Source organism: Pleurodeles waltl, chromosome 5, assembly GCF_031143425.1.
Source record: "Pleurodeles waltl isolate 20211129_DDA chromosome 5, aPleWal1.hap1.20221129, whole genome shotgun sequence".
NCBI lineage: Eukaryota > Metazoa > Chordata > Amphibia > Caudata > Salamandridae > Pleurodeles > Pleurodeles waltl.
Genome location: NC_090444.1, coordinates 1798397190 through 1798421471, shown reverse-complemented (window position 1 = coordinate 1798421471; position 24282 = coordinate 1798397190). Strand labels below are relative to the sequence as shown.

At 45.3% G+C, this 24282-nt stretch overlaps 1 protein-coding gene across 1 annotated transcript in view; it reads right to left on the bottom strand.

The window, feature by feature from the left end:
• XPO5 (exportin 5) overlaps window positions 1–24282 on the bottom strand; it is a 579115-nt gene that overhangs the window by 278036 nt on the left and 276797 nt on the right. Inside the window, exon 22 of the mRNA XM_069236247.1 lies at window positions 16702–16798. Within this exon, the coding sequence (XP_069092348.1) occupies window positions 16702–16798 (97 nt within the window). The remainder of the gene's footprint in view (window positions 1–16701; window positions 16799–24282) is intronic.

Here is a 24282-nt window from a genome sequence, read left to right as displayed (position 1 = left end):
CTATATAGATGTATCTGATGTGAAAGGTTATGAAATCAATGTGTTAATTCACTTCTATTGCTTTACAGGGATTGCTTTGATCATAATGTTTTTTTTGTTTGTGCTGATGTTTTTTGTTTTTGTTTGAAACAAGAGATATGTGTAAAGAAATGGCTCCCTGTTGCAGTTACCCCCCACTTTTTGCCTGATACTGATGCTGACTTGACTGAGAAGAGTGCTGGGACCCTGCTAACCAGGCCCCAGCACCAGTGTTCCTTCACCTAAAATGTACCATTGTATCCACAATTGGCACACCCTGGCATTCAGATAAGTCCCTTGTAACTGGTACTTCTAGTACCAAGGGCCCTGATGCCAAGGAAGGTCTCTAAGGGCTGCAGCATGTCTTATGCCACCCTGGAGACCTCTCACTCAGCACAGACACACTGCTTGCCAGCTTGTGTGTGCTCGTGAGAACAAAACGAGTAAGTCGACATGGCACTCCCCTCAGGGTGCCATGCCAGCCTCTCACTGCCTATGCAGTATAGGTAAGACACCCCTCTAGCAGGCCTTACAGCCCTAAGGCAGGGTGCACTATACCATAGGTGAGGGTACCAGTGCATGAGCATGGTACCCCTACAGTGTCTAAACAAAACCTTAGACATTGTAAGTGCAGGGTAGCCATAAGAGTATATGGTCTGGGAGTCTGTCAAACACGAACTCCCCAGCACCATAATGGCTACACTGAAAGCTGGGAAGTTTGGTATCAAACTTCTCAGCACAATAAATGCACACTGATGCCAGTGTACATTTTATTGTAAAATGCACCACAGAGGGCACCTTAGAGGTGCCCCCTGAAACTTAACCGACTATCTGTGTAGGCTGACTAGTTTTAGCAGCCTGCCACAAACCGAGACATGTTGCTGGCCCCATGGGGAGAGTGCCTTTGTCACTCTGAGGCCAGTAACAAAGCCTGCACTGGGTGGAGATGCTAACACCTCTCCCAGGCAGGAATTGTCACACCTGGCGGTGAGCCTCAAAGGCTCACCTCCTTTGTGCCAACCCAGCAGGACACTCCAGCTAGTGGAGTTGCCCGCCCCCTCCGGCCAGGCCCCACTTTTGGCGGCAAGGCCGGAGAAAATAATGAGAAAAACAAGGAGGAGTCACTGACCAGTCAGGACAGCCCCTAAGGTGTCCTGAGCTGAGGTGACTAACTTTTAGAAATCCTCCATCTTGCAGATGGAGGATTCCCCCAATAGGGTTAGGATTGTGACCCCCTCCCCTTGGGAGGAGGCACAAAGAGGGTGTACCCACCCTCAGGGCTAGTAGCCATTGGCTACTAACCCCCCAGACCTAAACACGCCCTTAAATTTAGTATTTAAGGGCTACCCTGAACCCTAGAAAATTAGATTCCTGCAACTACAAGAAGAAGGACTGCCTAGCTGAAAAACCCCTGCAGAGGAAGACCAGAAGACGACAACTGCCTTGGCTCCAGAAACTCACCGGCCTGTCTCCTGCCTTCCAAAGATCCTGCTCCAGCGACGCCTTCCAAAGGGACCAGCGACCTCGACATCCTCTGAGGACTGCCCCTACTTCGAAAAGACAAGAAACTCCCGAGGACAGCGGACCTGCTCCAAGAAAGGCTGCAACTTTGTTTCCAGCAGCCTTGAAAGAACCCTGCAAGCTCCCCGCAAGAAGCGTGAGACTTGCAACACTGCACCCGGCGACCCCGACTCGGCTGGTGGAGATCCAACACCTCAGGAGGGACCCCAGGACTACTCTGATACTGTGAGTACCAAAACCTGTCCCCCCTGAGCCCCCACAGCGCCGCCTGCAGAGGGAATCCCGAGGCTTCCCCTGACCGCGACTCTTTGAACCTAAAGTCCCGACGCCTGGGAGAGACCCTGCACCCGCAGCCCCCAGGACCTGAAGGACCGGACTTTCACTGGAGAAGTGACCCCCAGGAGTCCCTCTCCCTTGCCCAAGTGGAGGTTTCCCCGAGGAACCCCCCCCTTGCCTGCCTGCAGCGCTGAAGAGATCCCGAGATCTCTCATAGACTAACATTGCGAACCCGACGCTTGTTTCTACACTGCACCCGGCCGCCCCCGCGCCGCTGAGGGTGAGATTTCTGTGTGGGCTTGTGTCCCCCCCGGTGCCCTACAAAACCCCCCTGGTCTGCCCTCCGAAGACGCGGGTACTTACCTGCAAGCAGACCGGAACCGGGGCACCCCCTTCTCTCCACTCTAGCCTATGCGTTTTGGGCACCACTTTGAACTCTGCACCTGACCAGCCCTGAGCTGCTGGTGTGGTGACTTTGGGGTTGCTCTGAACCCCCAACGGTGGGCTACCTTGGACCAAGAACTAAGCCCTGTAAGTGTCTTACTTATCTGGTTAACCTAACAAATACTTACCTCCCCCAGGAACTGTGAAAATTGCACTAAGTGTCCACTTTTAAAACAGCTATTTGTCAATAACTTGAAAAGTATACATGCAATTTTGATGATTTGAAGTTCCTAAAGTACTTACCTGCAATACCTTTCGAATGAGATATTACATGTAGAATTTGAACCTGTGGTTCTTAAAATAAACTAAGAAAAGATATTTTTCTATATAAAAACCTATTGGCTGGATTTGTCTCTGAGTGTGTGTACCTCATTTATTGTCTATGTGTATGTACAACAAATGCTTAACACTACTCCTTGGATAAGCCTACTGCTCGACCACACTACCACAAAATAGAGCATTAGTATTATCTATTTTTACCACTATTTTACCTCTAAGGGGAACCCTTGGACTCTGTGCATGCTATTCCTTACTTTGAAATAGCACATACAGAGCCAACTTCCTACAATATGTGAAACAAAAATTCATTGGTCAAAGGGCGGAATGTACTGCCATTTGTTAAATTTTGTTTTGACCAATGACTTTGTGTTTCACCACTGCGCATATTAGTTGCTCAATGTTCACCAGTAGCACATGGTATGTTTTGTTCAGTTTAGCCGCCTGTGGGCTTTGACATTGCATTAGTCATTACATTCTGTATTCTGCCTATTGGCTTTGACATGCTGTATCCAGTCTAGCCGCCTATTGGCTTTGACATTGCATTCCTATTGGCTTTGACATGATGTCCTATTGACTTTGACATGCTATTAGATATTCTGCCTATGGGCTTTGACATGATATTTTGTATTCAGCTCAGTTGCCTATGGGCTTTGACATGATATTTTGTATTCAGCTCCGCTGCCTATTGGCTTTGACATGATATTATACATTGCATTTTGTATTCAGCTCAGCTGCCTATTGGCTTTGACATGATATTATACATTGCATTTTGTATTCAGCTCAGCTGCCTATTGGCTTTGACATGACACTAGACATTGCATTTGATATTTAGGTTAGCTGCCTATTGCCTTTAACATGACATTGCATTTGATATTTAGGTTAGCTGCCCATTGCCTTTAACGTGGAGTTAGACATTGCAGTTGAGAATCCAAGCTGTATTTTTCCAAGCTGTGTTTTTGCACCAGAGAACCAAGATGTTTTTCTCACAGTAGACTAGACATGATAAGAGAGAGTACATGGGTGTTTTTCTCTTCGCTTGAGCTTGGGAACAGGAGTAGTCTTGGAGACCTGGTCAGTCTCCAAAAGGCTTGCTCAGTTTCCCAGGTCTGAGAGGAGGGGGCACACCTTTGTAACGAATGTAACAGGCTGCAGAGGGTCAGATTTGAATCTGCCGGACCTCGTGCTGGAGCTTGGCGCCAGCTGCCAGCAATCCCGTGTGGGTAGATGAATCTCTTTCTCGCGGCTGACAGGGGTCATCAGCTTGCAGACCTTAGAAAGATGAAGCTGTAGATAGTTCCCACACGGTGAAGTATTTGTTTTGCTTTGCATTCAATATCTTATAAATATAACCTGCTGTGTATATTGCAAACTGATATATTTTGTTTGATTAACGCGGACTTGAAAGCTACTAATTCGTCATACATAAAAATTGGGGTTGGGGAAGAATTAACAACAATAAAAGTCTTCTTTGACCTCAGAAGTGCATTTCTGTTGTGTTATGTTAGTGCTTAGAAACTAGATAAGAGGAAAGCACTACACATACAGAGCCAACTTCCTACATCGGACATCCTCAAACTGCCTGCATTTCATCCAGACCTGGATGTCCAACGCCAACCCAACCAAGACATAATTCCTGTTCGATCCAACGAAAAACAAATCAGCAGTAGTAAAAACTTGTCTCAGTGACATGTACCTTGAGCAAGTCGAATCCCAACTTTCACCAAACGCCAAGTCACGTGCATTCACCCTGAACACCACCCTCACCATAAAGGAACACAATGCCAAAAAACAAAGACAGCCTGGTACCAGCTCTCCCCCAAGTAAAGTGAATCAATTTCTTCCAGGAATTGAATTCACTACTGCTATTACAGCTCTCAACCTCACATCTGACTAGTGATAAATAGCTCATTGCCGAACTAGCAACCCCTTAAGGGCATTCTACATGTTGCAGCAAGGCTCATTCAGGGCATTAGGGAATATGATCTCATCACTCCCTACTAGTGGAACTCTATTGGCTTACCGTGCCTGCCCAAACCATCTTAAAAACAGCTGCAACATTTGCAAATCCATCACAACCCGCACCCCCCTTTAGGTAGCAGCACCCCCCAATTAGGTAGCAGACTAGCTCATCATCTATGGTGGTCTTGGTACACCTGCAACGAGGATACCATCAGACTGCAGACTAAGAAGTGCAAAAAAGACAACAATAGGCATGTAAGTGCATACACTGCAATATTCAAGGACTCCGAAGATTACAAGCTTATTCTCTCTTGCCCTGGTGAGAGGAGTGCTCTTTTTCTTATGGCTTCTTTCCCATAGAATAAAGACCCGTATCTCAAATGGGTTCTGGAAATGCAATGGGTTTTGGCTTCTTTTGCATGAATGGCAAAAAGATGTGTAGGAAAATGGCTCCCTGTTGCAGTTACCCCCCACTTTCTGCCTGATATTGAAGCTGACTTGACTGAGAAGTGTGCTGAGACCCTGCTAACCAGGCCCCAGCACCAGTGCTCTTTCACTAAAAATGTACCATTGTTCCACAATTGGCACATCCATGGCACACAAATAAGTCCCTTTTAAAAAGGTACCAATGGTAAACCAAGGGCCCTGTGACCAGGGAAGGTCCCTAAGGGCCACAGCATGTGTTGTGCCACCCTAAGGGACCCCTCACCTAACACATGCATACTGCCATTGCAGATTGTGTGTGTTAGTGGGAAGAAAAAGGCAAAGTCGACATGGCATCCACCTCAGGATGCCATGCACACAAAATACTGCCTGTGGCATAGGTAAGTCACCCCTCTAGCAGGCCTTAAAGCCCTATGGCAGGGTGTACTATACCACAGATGAGGGCATAGCTGCAGAAGCAATATGCCCGTACAGAATCTAAGTCTATTCTTAGACATTGTAAGTACAGTGTGGCCATATTAAGCATATGGTCCGGGAGTTAGTCAAAACTAACTCCACAGCTCCATAATTGCTACACTTAATACTGGGAAGTTTGGTATCAAACTTCTCAGAATAATAAACCCACACTGATGCCAGTGTTGGATTTATTAAAAAATGCACACAGAGGGCATCTTAGAAGATGCCCCCTGTATTTTACTGACTGGCCTGTGCCAGCCTGCCACTGAGACAAGTTTCTGACTGCCTGTGGGGAGAGCCTTTGTGCTCTGAGGCCATAAACAAAGCCTACACTGGGTGGAGGTGCTTAACACCTCCCCCCTGCAGAAACTGTAACACCTAGCAGTGAGCCTCAAAGGCTCAGGCTTCGTGTTACAATGCTCCATGGCACTCCAGCTAGTGGAGATGCCCACCCCCTCGACACAGCCCCCACTTTTGGCGGCAAGTCCAGAGGAGATAATGAGAAAAACAAGGAGGAGCCACCTACCAGTCAGGAGACCCCTGCCTTTAGAAATCCTCCATCTTGAGTATTTAGGATTCCCCCAATAGGAATAGGGATGTGCTCCCCTCCCCTCAGGGAGGAGGCACAAGTAGGGTGTAGCCACCCTCAAGGGCAGAAGCCATTGGTTACTGCCCCCCAGACCTAAACACACCCCTAAAATGAGTATTTAGGGGCGACCCTGAACCCAGGAAATCAGATTACAGCAACCTGAAGAAAGAAGGAGGACTGCTGAAAGTCACGCAGAGACAGAGACATTAACCGACTTGGCCCCAGCCCTACCAGCCTGTCTCCAGACTCAAAGAACCTGCACAGCGACGCATCCAACGGGGGCCAGCAACCTCTGAGGACTCAGAGGACTGCCCTGAACCTAGAGGACCAAGAAACTCCCAAGAACAGCAGCACTGTTCAAAACCTGCAACAACTTTGCAACAAAGAAGCAACCTTTAAAGAGACTCTCACTTCCCACCAGAAGCGGGAGTCTTCACACTCTACACCCAATGCCCCCGGTTTGAGTTTGGAGAAACCAACACTGCAGGAGAGGACTCCGAGGCGACTCGGACGCCGTGGACACCCTGAGTCGACCTCCCAGCAAACCCTACAGCAATGCCTGCAGAGAGGATCCAGAGGCTCTCCCTGACCGCGACTGCCTGGTAACAAAGGAACCCGACGCCTGGACCAAGCAGTGCACCCGCAGCCCCCAAGACCGAGAGGAACCACCTACCAGTGCAGGAGTGACCAGCAGGCGGCCCTCATCCTAGCCCAGTTGGTGGCTGGCCCAATAAGCCCCCCTGTGCCCTGCCTAGATTGCCTAAGTGAGCCCCGGGTCCCTCCATTGCTTTCTATAGCGAAGCCAACACCTACTTAGCCCACTGCACTCAGCCGCCCCTGTGCCACTGAGGGTGTGTTTTGTGGCCTTGTGTCCCTCCCCGCTCCCCAAGTGCTCTACAAACCTCCCCCCCATGTGTTTTGGGCCCTCCTTTGACCTTTGCACCTGACCGGACCTGTGTTGCTGGTGCTGTGGCTTTGGGGTTGCCTTGAGCCCCCAACGGTGGGCTGCCTATGCCCAGGACACTGACTGTGTAAGTGCTTTACTTACCTGGGAAACCTAACCAAACTTACCTCCCCCAGAAACTGTTGATTTTTGCAATGTCCACTTTGAAAACAGCTTATTGCCATTTTAACCAAAACTGTGTGTACTACTGTTTTAAATCAAAGTTCTATAATTACCTATGTGACGTACCTTGCATTTTATATACTTAACTCAAATTTGAATCTTTTGGTTGCAAAAAATAAATACGTTTCTATATAAAAACCTATTGGCCTGGAGTTAAGTCTTTGCTTTGCTGTGTGTGTACAACAAATGCTTAACACTTCCCTCTAATAAGCCTACTGCTCGACCACAATACCACAAAATAGAGCATTAGTATTATCTAATTTTGCCACTATCAACCTCTAAGGGAAACCGTTGGACTCTGTGCACACTATCACTTTGAGATAGTATATCACAGGGCCAACATCCTACAAGATGTATCGGTTGACAGAAGTCAAGTGACACAAGGTGATGATCCTTCCCCAGCTACATATGCAACAATGATGAATATCCATCACATATCTCTGACAGTGGCAAGTCAAATAAGACTAAAACCTCAAAGGATAAGTGTAGGAAGTTGGCTCTGTATGCACTATTTCAAAGTAAGGAATAGTATGCACAGAGTCCAAGGGTTCCCCTTAGAGGTAAGATAGTGGCAAAAAGAGAATACTAATGCTCTATTTTGTGGTAGTGTGGTCGAGGAGTAGTGTTAAGCATTTGTTGTACACACAGAGGCAATAAATGAGGAACACACACTCAGACAATTCCAGGCCAATAGGTTTTTGTATAGAAAATGAAAATGTCACTTACCCAGTGTACATCTGTTCGTGGCATCAGTCGCTGGAGATTCACATGTTCTGCATAGCTCGCCATCTGGTGTTGGGTCGGAGTGTTACAAGTTGTTTTTCTTCGAAGAAGTCTTTCGAGTCACGGGACCGAGTGACTCCTCCTTTTGTCTCCATTGCGCATGGGCGTCGACTCCATCTTCGATTGTTTTCCCCGCAGAGGGTGAGGTAGGAGTTGTGTTGTAGTAATAGTGCCCATGCAATGGAGTGACTAAGTATGTACCTATTTAAGGCTAAAATAATATATATACAAATATACAAAGTTGAAGCTAACTTCCGAATTGCTACAGGCTCCCGGGGAGGTGGGTGGGCACATGTGAATCTCCAGCGACTGATGCCACGAACAGATGTACACTGGGTAAGTGACATTTTCAGTTCGATGGCATCTGTCGCTGTAGATACACATGTTCTGCATAGACTAGTAAGCAGTTATCTCCCCAAAAGCGGTGGTTCAGCCTGTAGGAATGGAAGTGGTTTGAAATAACGTTCTTAACACGGCTTGACCTACTGTGGCTTGCTGTTTGGATAGCACGTCTACACAGTAGTGCTTGGTGAACGTGTGTGGCGTAGACCATGTGGCTGCCTTACATATTTCTTGCATTGGGATGTTTCCTAGAAAGGCCATGGTAGCACCTTTTTTTCTGGTTGAGTGTGCCCTTGGTGTAATGGGCAGTTGTTGTTTTGCTTTAAGGTAGCAGATTTGGATTCATTTAACTATCCATCTGGCTATACCTTGTTTTGATATTGGGTTTCCTGCATGAGGTTTTTGGAATGCAATAAATAGTTGTTTAGTCTTTCTGATGTTCTTCGTTCTGTGAATGTAGTACATTAATGCTCTTTTGACATCTAATGTATGTAGTGCCCTCTCAGCTACGGAATCTGGCTGTGGGAAGAACACTGGTAGTTCCACTGTTTGATTTAGGTGGAACGGTGAAATAACTTTTGGTAAAAATTTAGGATTAGTCCTTAGGACGACTTTATTTTTGTGTAGTTGTATAAAAGGTTCTTGTATTGTAAATGCCTGAATTTCGTTTACTCTTCTTAGAGATGTAATGGCGATGAGAAATGCAACCTTCCAGGTGAGGAACTGTATTTCGCAAGAGTGCATGGGTTCAAAAGGTGGACCCATGAGTCTTGTTAAGACAACATTTAAGTTCCATGAAGGAACATGTGGTGTTCTTGGTGGTATAATTCTTTTAAGCCCTTCCATGAATGCTTTAATGACTGGTATCCTATATAGGGAAGTTGAATAGGTAGTCTGCAGGTATGCAGATATTGCCGCAAGGTGTATTTTAATGGAAGAGAAGGCTAGGCTAGATTTCTGTAAGTGAAGCAAGTAACCCACTACATCCTTTGGAGTTGCGTGTATAGGTAGGATCTGATTATGATGGCAGTAACAGACAAACCTCTTCCATTTACTTGCATAGCAGTGCCTAGTGGACGGCCTTCTGGCTTGCTTTATGACTTCCATACATTCTTGGGTAAGTTGTATGTGTCCGAATTCTAGGATTTCAGGAGCCAGATTGCTAGATTCAGCAATGCTGGATCTGGATGTCTGATCTGTCGGTTGTGTTGTGTTAACAGATCCGGCCTGTTGGGCAATTTGATGTGGGGTACTACTGATAGGTCTAGCAGTGTTGTGTACCAGGGTTGCCTTGCCCAAGTTGGTGCTATTAAAATGAGTTTGAGTTTGTTTTGACTCAATTTGTTTACTAGATAAGGAAGGAGAGGGAGAGGAGGAAAAGCGTAGGCAAATATCCCTGACCAGTTCATCCATAGGGCATTGCCTTGGGACTGCCTGTGTGGGTATCTGGATGCGAAGTTTTGGCATTTTGCGTTCTCTCTTGTTGCAAACAAGTCTATTTGAGGTGTTCCCCAGAGTCTGAAGTAAGTGTTTAGAACTTGGGGGTGAATTTCCCATTCGTGGACTTGTTGGTGATCTCGAGAGAGATTGTCTGCAAGTTGATTCTGGATCCCTGGAATGAACTGCGCTATTAGGCGAATGTGGTTGTGAATTGCCCATCGCCATATTTTCTGTGCTAGAAGACTCAACTGCGTTGAGTGTGTCCCCCCCCGTTTGTTTAGATAATACATAGTTGTCATGTTGTCTGTTTTGACAAGAATGTATTTGTGAGTTATAATTGGTTGGAAAGCCCGCAATGCGTGAAAAACTGCTAGCATTTCTAGGTGATTTATGTGCAGTTTTGTTTGATGTACGTTCCATTGTCCTTGTATGCTGTGTTGATCGAGGTGTGCTCCCCACCCTGTCATGGAAGCATCTGTTGTTATTACGTATTGTGGCACTGGGTCTTGGAATGGCCACCCTTTGTTTAAATTTATACTGTTCCACCATAGAAGCGAGAGGTAAGTTTGGCGGTCTATCAACACCAGATCTAGAAGGTGACCCTGTGCTTGTGACCATTGTGATGCTAGGCACTGTTGTAAGGGCCTCATGTGTAGTCTTGCGTTCGGGACAATGGCTATGCATGAAGACATCATGCCTAGGAGTTGTAATATAATCTTTGCTTGTATTGTTTGCGTTGGATACATGCGTTGTATGATCTTGTTGAAATTTTGAATTCTTTGTGGACTTGGAGTGGCTACTCCTTTTGTTGTGTCTATTATGGCTCCCAGGTATTATTGTACTTTGCACGGCAAAATGTTGGATTTTGCAAAGTTGACGGTGAAACCTAGTTTGTAGAGGGTTTGTATGATTTGATTTGTGTGTTGTAAGCACTTTGTTAGTGAATTGGTTTTGATTAGCCAATCGTCTAGATACGGGAATACATGTATTTGTTGCCTTCTGATGTGTGCAGCCACTACTGCTAGACATTTTGTAAAGACTCTTGGTGCGGTTGTTAAACCAAAAGGCAATACTTTGAATTGGTAATGTATTCCTTTGAATACGAACCGTAGGTATTTTCTGTGAGATGGATGTATTGGTATATGGAAATACGCGTCCTTGAGGTCTAAGGTTGTCATGTAGTCCTGTAGTTTTAGCAATGGTAACACCTCTTGTAGCGTGACCATGTGAAAGTGGTCTGATTTGATGTAGGTGTTTAGTATTCTGAGGTCTAGGATTGGTCTCAGTGTTTTGTCCTTTTTTGGTATTAAGAAGTACAGTGAATAGACTCCTGTGTTTGTCTGTGTGATTGGTACTAATTCGATTGCATTCTTTTGCAATAGTGCTTGAACTTCTATTTCCAGAAGGTCGGAATGTTGTTTTGATAAATTCTGTGCTTTTGGTGGTATGTTTGGAGGGAATTGTAGGAATTCTATGCAATAACCATGTTGGATAATTGCTAAGACCCAAGTGTCTGTAGTTATTTCCTCCCATGCTTTGTAATAATGACCTATTCTTCCCCCCACTGGTGTTGTGTGGAGGGGGTGAGTGACATCTGAGTCACTGCTTGGTTGTAGGGGTTTTGGGGCTTTGAAATTTCCCTCTATTCCTAGGGAATTGCCCTCCTCTGTATTGGCCCCGAAAGCCTCCCCTGTACTGTCCCTGGTAGCTGGACGGTGTTGCCTGCGAGGTGCTGGCTTGTGTGGCCTGACCCCGAAACCCCCCTCGAAAGGGTGTCTTGCGGAAGGTGCTGTAGGTTCCTCTGCTCTGCGGGGAGTAGAGTGCGCCCATGGCCTTAGCAGTGTCAGTGTCTTTAAGTTTTTCGATTGCCGTGTCCACTTCTGGTCCGAACAGTTGTTTTTCGTTGAATGGCATATTGAGCACTGCCTGCTGTATCTCTGGTTTGAACCCAGACGTTCTTAGCCATGCATGCCTTCTAATGGTCACAGATGTATTAATTGTTCTTGCAGCTGTGTCTGCTGCGTCCATAGAAGATCGTATCTGGTTATTAGATATGTTCTGTCCTTCCTCAACCACCTGCTTTGCCCTTTTTTGAAGTTCCTTGGGTAGATGCTCGATGAGGTGTTGCATCTCATCCCAATGGGCTCTGTCATAGCGCGCAAGTAGTGCTTGAGAGTTAGCAATGCGCCACTGGTTTGCAGCTTGTACTGCGACTCTTTTCCCAGCTGCATCGAACTTGCGGCTCTCTTTACCTGGGGGTGGTGCGTCCCCAGATGTGTGGGAGTTGGCTCTCTTCCGAGCTGCTCCCACTACGACGGAATCTGGTGGCAGCTGTGTGGTGATGAAAACAGGGTCTGTAGGAGGTGCTTTATATTTCTTGTCCACCCTTGGCGTTATTGCCCTACTTTTGACCGGCTCCTTGAAGATTTCCTTTGCGTGCCGAAGCATACCTGGCAGCATAGGCAGGCTTTGGTAGGAGCTGTGGGTGGAGGAGAGGGTGTTGAATAAAAAGTCATCCTCGACTTGTTCTGAGTGGAGGTTTACGTTGTGGAATTGTGCTGCTCTAGCCACCACTTGAGAATATGCTGTGCTGTCTTCAGGTGGTGAGGGCTTTGTTGGATATGCCTCCGGACTGTTGTCCGACACTGGGGCGTCATATAAGTCCCAAGCGTCTTGATCCTGGTCACCTTGGCTCATGGTGGTGTGAGCCGGGGAATGTGACGGAGTTTGCGCTGGTGAGACATTAAGTACAGGTGGAGGAGAGGGTGGCGGAGTCACCTTTTTCACCATTTTTGTTTGTGGCGCCTGTTCTGATTGAAACTCCAGTCTCCTTTTTCTCCTAATAGGGGGAAGGGTGCTTATTCTTCCTGTTCCCTGCTGTATGAAAATACGTTTTTGCGTATGGTCCACTTCGGTGGATTGCAGCTCTTCCTCAAACCTATGCTTACGCATCTGAGAGGACAGTGATTGCTCCTCTGTATAAGAGCCTGGACCTGGGTCGGTTACGGGTTGTTTCGGCACCAAAACCCTGACTGTATCTTTTTTCGGCTCCGAGGTGGCTTTTTTCTTTTTAGGAGTCGAAACCTCTCGGCGTCGATCTTCGTCGGTGCCGCTGTCTCGGCATCGAGCCGTTTCTACACCGCTATCTCGGTGTCGTTGCTTCTCTCCAGCACTTTCTCGATCCCGAGAAGGCTGCGTGCCGGTGTCTCGACCGGAGTCGGACGATTTCGGCACTGTTTTGGCCTTTTTCGGTGCCGATGGTCGGTCACCAAACTTATGGGTGGAGCCATGGCTTGGTGGCAGTGGCGTCCCCTGTCACTTTTCTTATGTGTTGTTTTCGACGTCTTACTCACGGTTCTTTGATCGTCGAATTCCTCGGAGTCCGATTCGTGGATCGAAAAGGTTTCTTCTTCCTCTCGTTCCTCGAACTCTCGGTGCGCTGTCGGCGTGGACGCCATCTGAAGTCTCCTGGCTCGACGGTCACGGAGTGTCTTTCGGTACCGGAACACGCGACAGGCTTCGCAAGTCTCTTCACTGTGCTCAGGTGACAGGCACAGGTTACAGACCAAATGTTGGTCTGTATACGGGTATTTGTTGTGGCATTTGGGACAAAACGGGAACGGGGTCCGTTCCATCGGCGGTGTTGGACACGCGGTCGGGCCGACCAGGCCCCGACGGGGGCTCGGAAACTACCCCGAAGGGCACCGGAGCGCGTCGATCCTCGATGCGGTGTTGAATCGAACTACGCCGATCCCGAACGCAACAATACCGACGAAAATCTTTCGAAATCTACTAACTTTCCGTTCCGAAACTCGGAGCGACAGGAACACGTCCGAACCCGATGGCGGAAAGAAAGCAATCGAAGATGGAGTCGACGCCCATGCGCAATGGAGACAAAAGGAGGAGTCACTCGGTCCCGTGACTCGAAAGACTTCTTCGAAGAAAAACAACTTGTAACACTCCGACCCAACACCAGATGGCGAGCTATGCAGAACATGTGTATCTACAGCGACAGATGCCATCGAACATATATTTTCTTAGTTTATTTTAAGAACCACAGGTTCAAGATTTACATGTAATACTTCAAATGAAAGGTATTGCAGGTAGGTACTTTAAGAACTTTGAATTAGCAAAATAGCATATACAGTTTTCACATAAATCACATATAGCTATTTTAAAACTAGACAGTGCAATTTTCAACAGTTCCTGGGGGGAGTAAGTTTGTTAGTTTTTGCAGGTAAGTAAACCACCTACGGGGTTCAAGTTTGGGTCCAAGGTAGCCCACCGTTAGGGGTTCAGAGCAAACCCAAAGTTACCACACCAGCAGCTCAGGGCCGGTCAGGTGCAGAGGTCAAAGTGGTGCCCAAAACGCACAGGCTTCAACGGAGAAGGGGGTGCCCCGGTTCCAGTCTGCCAGCAGGTAGGTACCCGCGGAGGGCAGACCAGGGGGGTTTTGTAGGGCACCGGGGGGGGGGACACAAGCCCACACAGAAAGTACACCTTCAGCGGCACAGGGGCGGCCGGGTGCAGTGTGCAAACAAGCGTAAGGTTTGTAATTGAAATCAATGGGAGACCAAGGGGTCTCTTCAGCGATGCAGGCAGGCAAGGGGGGGGCTCCTCGGGATAGCCACCACCTGGGCAAGGGAGAGGGCCACCTGGGGGTCGCTCCTGCACTGGAGGTCGGATCCTTCAGGTCCTGGGGGCTGCTGATGCAGTGCCTTTACCAGGTGTCGGGTCTTTGAAGCAGGCAGTCGCGGTTAGGGGGAGCCTCGGGATTCCCTCTGTAGGCGTTGCGGGCTCAGGGGGGTCAACTCCGGCTACGCACGGTCTCGCAATCGCCAGGGAGTCCTCCCTGAAGTGGTTGTTCTCCACAAGTCGAGCTGGGGGCGTCTGGTGCGGAGTGTCAAGTCTCACGCTTCCGGCAGGAAAAGCAAGTTGTTTCAAAGTTGCTTCTTTGTTGCAAAGTTGCAGTCTTTGGTGAACAGAGTCGCTGTCCTCAGGAGTTCTTGGTCCTTCTAGATGCAGGGCAGTCCTCTGAGGATTCAGAGGTCCCTGGTCCCTGTGGAAAGCGTCACTGGAGCAGTGTCTTTAGAAGTGGGGAGACAGGCCGGTAGAGCTGGGGCCAAAGCAGTTGGTATCTCCGTCTTCTCTGCAGGGTTTTTCACCTCAGCAGTCCTCTTCTTAGGTTGCAGGAATCTGAGTTCCTAGGTTCTGGGGAGCCCCTAAATACTGAATTTAGGGGTGTGTTTAGGTCTGGGGGGCTAGTAGCCAATGGCTACTAGCCCTGAGGGTGGCTACACCCTCTTTGTGACTCCTCCCTGAGGGGAGGGGGGCACATTCCTATCCCTATTGGGGGAATCCTCCATCTGCAAGATGGAGGATTTCTAAAAGTCAGAGTCACCTCAGCTCAGGACACCTTAGGGGCTGTCCTGACTCCTTGTTTTTCTCATTATCTCCTCCGGCTTTGCCGCCAAAAGTGGGGCCGTGGCCGGAGGGGGCGGGCAACTCCACTAGCTGGAATGCCCTGGGGTGCTGTAACAAAGGGGGTGAGCCTTTGAGGGTCACCGCCAGGTGTTACAGTTCCTGCAGGGGGAGGTGATAAGCATCTCCACCCAGTACAGGCTTTGTTACTAACCACAGAATGACAAAGGATCTCTCCCCATGTGGCCAGCAACATGTCTGGTGTGTGGCAGGCTGCTAAAACTAGTCAGCCTACACGGATAGTCGGTTAAGGTTTCAGGGGGCACCTCTAAGGTGCCCTGTGGGGTGTATGTTACAATAAAATGTACACTAGCATCAGTGTGCATTTATTATGCTGAGAAGTTTGATACCAAACTTCACAGTTTTCAGTGTAGCCATTATGGTGCTGTGGAGTTCATGCATGACAGACTCCCAGACCATATATTCTTATGTCTACCCTGCACTTACAATGTCTAAGGTTTTGCTTAGACACTGTAGGGGCATATTGCTCATGCACTTATGCCCTCACCTATGGTATAGTGCACCCTGCCTTGGGGCTGTAAGGCCTGCTATAGGGGTGACTTATCTATACTGCATAGGCAGTGTGAGGTTGGCATGGCACCCTGAGGGGAGTGCCATGTCGACTGTCGTTTTATCCCCACTAGCACACACAAGCTGGCAAGCAGTGTGTCTGTGCTGAGTGAGGGGTCCCCAGGGTGGCATAAGATATGCTGCAGCCCTTAGAGACCTTCCCTGGCATCAGGACCCTTGGTACCAGGGGTACCAGTTACAAGGGACTTACCTGGATGCCAGGGGGGTGGCAATTGTGGAAACAAAAGTACAGGTTAGGAAAAGAACACTGGTGCTGGGGCCTGGTTATCAGGCCTCAGCACACTTTCAAATCAAAACTTAGCATCAGCAAAGGCAAAAAGTCAGGGGGTAACCATGCCAAGGAGGCATTTCCTTACAGTAAGCAATGACGAATGTCAATATTATGTGCCAGACAGAAGACAAGGAAAAAAAAAAAAAAAAAAAAAACTTAAGAATAAATCTCAATGGACTCAGATTCAGCATCTCTTCGCGTGAGGGGGAAAATCAGACATCACTAGGATGTGTGGTGTTATGAAAGCAGCCAATAATTCATATCCAGTTAGGTTGTAAGATACCTCAAACCCCAAACTGAACCAATAATAAGCAAAAACCTGTACAGTTTTTAGTTGCTGTTTTTGTTTGCTCTGGAACGGCAATTGTGAGTTCAAGTAAAATCTGTGAGAGCAAATGGCCATTACAAAGACCGATTCACTTCAATAAACATTATGTGGAAAAAGTTGAAAAATGTTTATCAGAACAAATATGGTCTTTACAATCTAGTCTTCACAATCTACTTCATCCTTGTACACCCTTTCATTTTATTTCCTTTCTAAAGACTGAGTGTGCAATTGTTAACGTTTAAAACCTAAGGTGCAAAGCAAACATAATTTTAAGCTCATTAAAATAGGACTCAGAAAGGGGGACACATTAAACTTAAGTGATCTAAATGCTGAAACTAATACAGACATCTTACCAGTTGTCATATAAGGTGCAGAAAAAGCCTTGCATTCTTTCCAGTACTGTTTTGTAAACTGGGGTGTCATAAAGGTCCAGCAGAGGTTGTGGCAGGCCTGCGATGGAAAGAAAACTGTTATTTTCTTGCAATGCTTGCTTTCAATGATTAACTGGTGTCTGGCTTGTGTCTGGCTTGTTATCACTGGACTTCATGTCCTACCATCATGTTGAAGAATCACCAGAGACAAAAAAGTTCCAAAGCATGTCAATAAGATCAGCACAGATGATCTTAACCATATTTACTAACTTGCCTCTGCTGCAAATAGATCTGTATTTTAGTGGGCTTTTAAAAAAGATTAATCAATTAGGACCCCTACATGCCATTTTCTGAAGGACTATTTAGCTTCCAGTTGATTCCTGTACTCATAATTAGCACTCTCCTTCCTTCACAGTTGTTTAGGAGCACATAGAGGCTAAGCAGGAAAGTTTCTTCAAAAGTAACTTTAAACTTTTCTGGCATGTATGATAAGAGAGCTGCATGTGTAGGAGGAGGTGCATCGCTAGGTAATAAAGGAGGAAGATCAGGAACTACCAGCATCAACAGGGAAGTCACCGTTTTTCCCGTCTGGTTCTTCAACCATTCCCACTGGTTTGGGAGGAAAAGGATTTACTTACTTGTAACTTCTGTTCTCTAGCACTAGCATCTTTCACAGATTCACACTTTGAGAGAAGATTATTAGTTGAAATGAATGGTAGTCCTCTTCAAGTAATAATGGCACTATTCCTTACTAAACTAGTTAGGTCTCAATAATTTAAACTTGAACTCAACCCTTGGTAGCTGAAGCACGGAGCAGACAGACTCCACTTAGGAGAAATGTGTAAAGCATTTATCAGTACCAAAACAGTTTAAAAAAGTAGAAATCAAACACAAAATCCACTCCATACAGTAAACTTTAATGAACAAACAGAAAAAATGATAAACATTGGATGTAGGGAACCGGAGAAATGATTTTTAGAAGATCTAAATAGTTATAGCACCAAAAAGCTCAAAGAGCGAACTGTTAGGCTAGACCAGATCAAAGTTAAATGTGAAGGCAGACTGCAATGAAGCGTAGGTCTGAAACAGAAACCAAGTTGGTCTAGTCAAGAGATTTACTTTCTCACTTCCTCTTTGAAATGTAAATCGAAAATCCTCAGCTGGGCAAGGCATCAGATGTGGCCAAGATGGGTGCCAGGAGACCGGACAGTCGTCGAATGAAGTCCCGGTGAAGCTGTTGACTTTTGGTGGGTGTAGGAAAACGCCACTGTTGGAATGGTTACCCCCCACTTTTTGCCTAGTGTTGAAGCCAACTTTGATTGAGTGTGTGCTAGGATCCTGCTAACCAGGCCACAGCACTTGGCACACAGTTAAGTCCCTTGTAAAAGGTACCCCTGGTCCCAAGGGTCCAGTGGCCAGGGAAGGTCTGTAAGGGCTGCAGCATATATAATGCCACCCTGGGGACCCCTCAGTGGTTCTAGATATAAACGAAGAAAGAATATTTTTCTATACAAAAACCTACTGGTCTGGAGTTAAGTCATTGAGTGTGTTTTCACTTCTTGCTTGTATGTGTACAACAAATGCTTAACACTACCCTCTGATCAGCCTAACTGCTTGACCACACTACCACAAAATAGAGCATTAGTATTATCTACTATTGCTTCTATCAAGCCTCTTGGGGAATCCCTGGACTCTGTGCACACTATATCTCATTTTGATATAGTATATACAGTGCCAACTTCCTACAGTGGGGGACGCTTCTAATAGGAGGAATTCGAAATTTCCACCCCAGCATGGTCCCTCGCCAGCTAGATACTTTTGACTTCATCACCCGGTGAAGATTTCTACCTTCGGACTTAAGTCACCTTTGTGGCTCTCAGATTCCTCCAGTGCAGCAAGGCTGGCTCCATGAGGCCAGGGTCCCTTCTCTGAGATGGTACACTGAAACTGATTTGCCGCTGTGGAAAAGCCCGAGCAGAAGCAACCTGAATGTTGGCCCAGCAGCAAGACATCCTCGTCAGATTAACTTGTTAGGATGTTATTGGTTCTCATAATATTCGCCAGGCAAAAAATCCATGAAAAAGTCCTTGCTGTTAGAGTGTACTAATCCTGCCTAACCCTAACACTTATCGAAGGGCCCCAGGACTTTTTTGATCCCACTTGGGATCGCTCTAGGGGAAATCAACAGAAGGGTCCAGGTATAACTGGTTAGCTGGTCTCGTCAGGAAGTTAAGTTTCCTGCAGCTTTTCTGTCCCTGTAGCATAACAGAAGGTCAGCCAACTAACTCTTGGAAGTCCACTTGTCAGTTCAGGGCACAAGTGGGAGCAGGTCCAGCACTTTAGGGTCTCTCCACACGTGCAACAGCAAGTGCAGTTTTTCTTCAGGCTTCTACAGTGCCAGATGTTTCCATTACAGACTTTGAACAGGATCCATCTATAATTTCTAATATTTTGGAGGATTTGGATATACTGCCCGATACTATGGCGAGTGGTTTGAAATCTAAATCTAGATGGACGCCTGTCCTTAGTGGTGGGAATTGCGTGGATACTTTTTTCAAACTAGTCTGGCAGGACCTTCTTACAGCGGAAAAAAGGAATAAGTCTTATTATCATAATCGTTATGACAATCTGTCGGCTGGTGAACTTGAGTGCCTTAAAAGTTTACGCACTAATAAGGATATTATAATTAGGGAGGCCGATAAGGGCGGCAATATTGTGGTTATGAATATTGCAGATTATGAATCGGAAATCATTAGACAGCTTAGTGATTCTGAATGCTATGAGCAGATTGAGACTAACCCTATACCTGGTCTTTCAAATAAAATTAATAAATTTTTGAAACTTTGTCTTGATCAAAGATTGCTTAAGGAGGATGAATATATGTACTTACGGGTTTTCAGACCCAGATATCCTTGTCTCTATACTTTGCCTAAAATTCACAAAGACTCTCGCTCGCCTCCGGGCAGACCCATTGTATCTGGAATGGGTGGCCCGACTGAAAAATTAGAGTATGTAGATATTTTTCTACAGCCTTTTGTCACCAATCTTCCCTCTTATATAAAAGATACCAAACACATTCTAGGTATACTCGGTGATATTGCTTGGGAACAGGGTATGAAGTTAGTAACTTTGGATGTGACTTCACTATATACTAGTATTGAGCACGATTTAGGCATGATAGCGTTACGCTATTTTTTATACAACCAATCAGCTAGCCTATACGAACATACTACGATGATTTTAGATATGATTAGGTTAATTTTGGATAACAATTTTTTTCTCTTTAAGAGTGAATGGTTTCGACAAAAAAGGGGTGTTGCAATGGGATCCCGTTTCTCACCAGCATATGCGAATCTTTTCATGGGTTACCTCGAACACAAATGGATATGGGGGCCTGATGCAAAGACCTGGAACTCTAATATACTTTTTTGGGGTCGATCTATCGATGACTGTCTCATGATATGGACAGGGGACCTCATTCAATTGAATGAGTTTGTTAATTTTCTAAATTCGAACCATTTTAATATAAGGTTCACATGGGACTATAGTGAAACTTGTATATCCTTTTTGGATGTTGAACTTTTCATCTGCAACAAGATCGAAAGTCGTTTGTATAGAAAGAGTACAGCCTGCAATTCCATTCTGCACGCCAGCAGTGCACATCCGAAACATCAAATTCACTCCATTCCCTATGGTGAAATGGTACGTGCCAGAAGGAATTGCAGTATGGATATCGACTTTATCAATACCATTCAAGATATGTCTTCTAGATTTGAGCTTCGGGGTTACCCTACAAATATTGTGACTAAGGCACGTAGTAGAGTCGGTCGCTTATCCCGAGCTGACACTTTGAGAAACAGGGATAAAGTATCAGACAACAATATAAGATGTGTAGTTGATTACACTCCGGCTTCATCAGCCCTGCGCAATAGTATGAAGAAATATTGGCATATATTACGGGCTGATACTACTCTGAAGGGTTTATTATCTGAATCACCAATGTTCACTTACCGTAGGGGTAGAACCCTTAAAAATATTTTGTGTCCGAGCTATCCTATAAAATTGCAACAGGAAAATTGGCTCTCTACCCACAGCAAGGGTTTTTTTAAGTGTGGTCGATGTGGAATGTGTAGGTTGAGTAGATCAGGGATTTCATCTTTTGAGAGTATGACGGGTGATAAATTTCACATTAACGCCCACATAACATGTGATAGCCGTTTTGTGATTTACATGATTATATGCAAATGTGGTCTATACTATATTGGTAGTACAATTAGACCCCTAAAAGTGAGAATCAGTGAGCACCTTAGGGCTTTGAAACACCTTGATGAACGCTATCCCATTGTTACACACATGAGTCAGTGTTCCAGACAGACCAATGTACTTAATTTTGAATTTTTTGGTTTTGATTTGGTCCATGCAAACTCTCGTGGTGGAAATAGAGAGTTACAACTAAGAAAGAGGGAATGCCTATGGATTCTTAAACTTAGAGCTGTGGAAATAGGACTTAATTCTAACTATGAAATGGAGTATTTTTTGGATTAGGCACTAAAGTAAATAAAAATTGTTGTGTTGTATTATTAACTATTGAACTGCGGAACATGAATAATATTTTCAAATATTGTGCAGCATACAATAACACATCTTTATGATATTTAGTTCGTTTGAATATTCTATGATGTACATTAATGAGGTATGGTTGTTTGGTTTAATATAAATAATAAGCATTGACATTGAGATTTTCACCTTGATGGTGATTTTGTTTTATTAGTTATACATTGTAATTATATTTGCTTTTTTCATCCGTTAGATTTTTTCTTTATTGCAACTCTTGCTGTAATAATATAGGTTTACTTTACTTATGTTTGTATAAGATGTTATTCCCAACATGTCTTTGTTTTAAACTCCACGATTTTCTCTATTGTGTAGTCAATTAGATTGTATTACCATCACATCCTGAACTGTGAGGTGGGAATTATGGCGCGGACGTGCGTTTGACTACAAAAGATGGCTACAGCCTTTTGATTAGCCATTCTTAGTTACTATAATACGTAATTCAATTATAGTTGTTGCTTTTTCCAAATATAAGGGTTAATTGATGTTCTTTTATATTACCTTATATTACATTAGTTTGCTTTTAACATACAGGGACAATACGTTGTTTAATGTAAATGTGGCGAACGCAATACAATGCTATTTAACATGTCGGCGTCTTACTCTAAGATGGCGCCCGTGCACCGCAGGAGGATTAGCGGTAGTGCTGTCAGGTCTGCGGTCGCGCTGTGATTGACACGCACGTACCGGCATGCTCGAATAGTGTTTGCTAATGGCGGCAGTGGTAAACGCTTATCGGGTGAACGTGGAACCGATTGTTCGGACTCCAGTCCTTTGAGCAATTCATTTGGGTGAGTTTGAGAGGGGCACTATTATTGTAATTAAACCCTTTTTGCATGTATTGGCGGTGGTTTTAGTTTTATATTTGATTATTTTAGGCTCTGAACATACTCGTGGGCTGTATGCTTTGATTAAAGTAGATTGCGACGTACGGGTAGGTGATCTGAGTGTATTGCACTTTGGGTTTTGGTGGTATATGTATTTTTATCTTGTTTTTGATAAACTTCTTACATTGTAATGTTGGTATTAATTACATTTTTTCTGTACAGCAGTGTTATTTAAACGCTTAGTGGTTGGTGCATGTGAGTTACTTTGACAGTGTCAGTGAGGTATGTTTTCTTGGATTTGGCTAATTATAAGTGATGGTTTTGGGGATAAACACATTGATTTTGGTTGGTGGTTATAGTTATTTACTAACACTAATAATTTATGGACATTCACCATTTTGTAGTCATTCGCACTTTTGTGTTGTGGTTGATCACTTTCACTTTTCATGTTGGATGTGATGGTCTAATTATTAATTTGTACACACATGAACTATACAATTTTAATGCGGTCTATATATAACTGTCATTGATACAGACTTTTGGTTAATATCGAGATTTGTGAGATATTTAATCTTGGTTGTTTTTGTAATATACATGTACGTTCTTTCTTTTAATTATTTTGTTGCAATGTGTAAATGTCGCTATTTGTTATGTTTTATAGCCTTGAAAAAGTCAAGGGGAATATACTCCCCATGACGAAACACGTGTTGGCTGTTCTTCGTGGCTGTTGTTCTTTTCCCTTTATTTCGAATGATGGATTCCTTATGCTGCCTTTCGCCATATTAAAGACGGATTGACTGTGACGCACGGAGTTTATTGGATTATTGTTTCCTATCTATCAATGTATTGTTGGATTGTGTATTTCTAAAAATGCAATGGCTAGTTTATTGCTAGAGAGTGCCTAGGTCCTTTTACTTACAATTTTCTACAGTGCCAGATGTATTCTGAAAGGGTACTGGAAGGGTCACTTTTATGCCTAGTGGCAGCCTGAGAGTGGGGGGGGGGGGGGACGTGACCACTCCGTAGCCGAAGAGGTTAAAGTTCACAGGGGTGCGTGCCCCTACCCACATTTGCAGAGCTCCCTGCCTGTTTTACTGTAAACTATCCCGCAGTGCTCTTCACTACCTAAAACCAATATAGCGCAACCTTTCTTCCCTTGTGCAGTTGTAAGAAACTGGCTCGCTAGAGTGCACTAAAATGAAGTACACTGTGCAGAGAGTCCAGTGGATACCCAAATGTTTGCAGAGGCAAAAATAATAGGTCTAATGGTTTATTTGTGGGAGTGTGGGTGAGAAATTAGGCTTATCAAGGAGTCGTGTTAAGCATTTGTTTTACTCGCAGAAGCAAAAAAATAAAACGCAATCCAAGAATAAATCAGAGCTCAGTTTAGAAAAATAACAGCTCCGTTTATATATGCTTTGAACCAAAGAACTTCGTTATAAGATAAGCAGTTTATAAAATTAAGAATACTTTGCGGTTTCAAAAACAGACAGTGTAATTTTTAGAGTCTTCAATATTAACCTATGGGAGGAAAAGAATGTGGTTTTGTAAATATTAACCTATGGGAGGAAAACAAGAATGCAGTTTTGTAGGTAAGTACATGATTTATAATCCCAGTATTTAGGGTTTTAGGCTAGCACAAGGCAAGGTTCAGATTGGTACAAAGAGTGCACCCACAGAGGCATAAGGGCGACCGGGTGCAGAGTGCCAACACAGCGTTGTGCACCCAATGCTATCCTAATGGAGACAGTGGGTATCCGATGAAGAGCTCCGCACAGTTGAGTCAAGTGGTGTCAAGGGTCGATCTCCTGGAGCTGAGTTAAGTACAAGGGGGGCCCACAAGGAAGCACCAAACTTACACCCTCAGCAGCAGAGGGGCGGATGGGTGCTTAGTGCCAACACAGCATTGGGTCCCCAATGTTATTCAATGGAGAAGATCAGTTTCATAAACAGGCTAGAGGCTCTGGCATGGAGGCCAGGAGAGAACCCACAGCTGCCCAGGTAAGTAGAGATGGCAGGGGTCAAAGGGACACTGACAATACAGCTCCCCAAGGCCCAGGGGCTCCAGGTGCAGGAGTGTCTTTTGGCATCGGAAACAGCTTACCGGACAGGTCACCGTCGG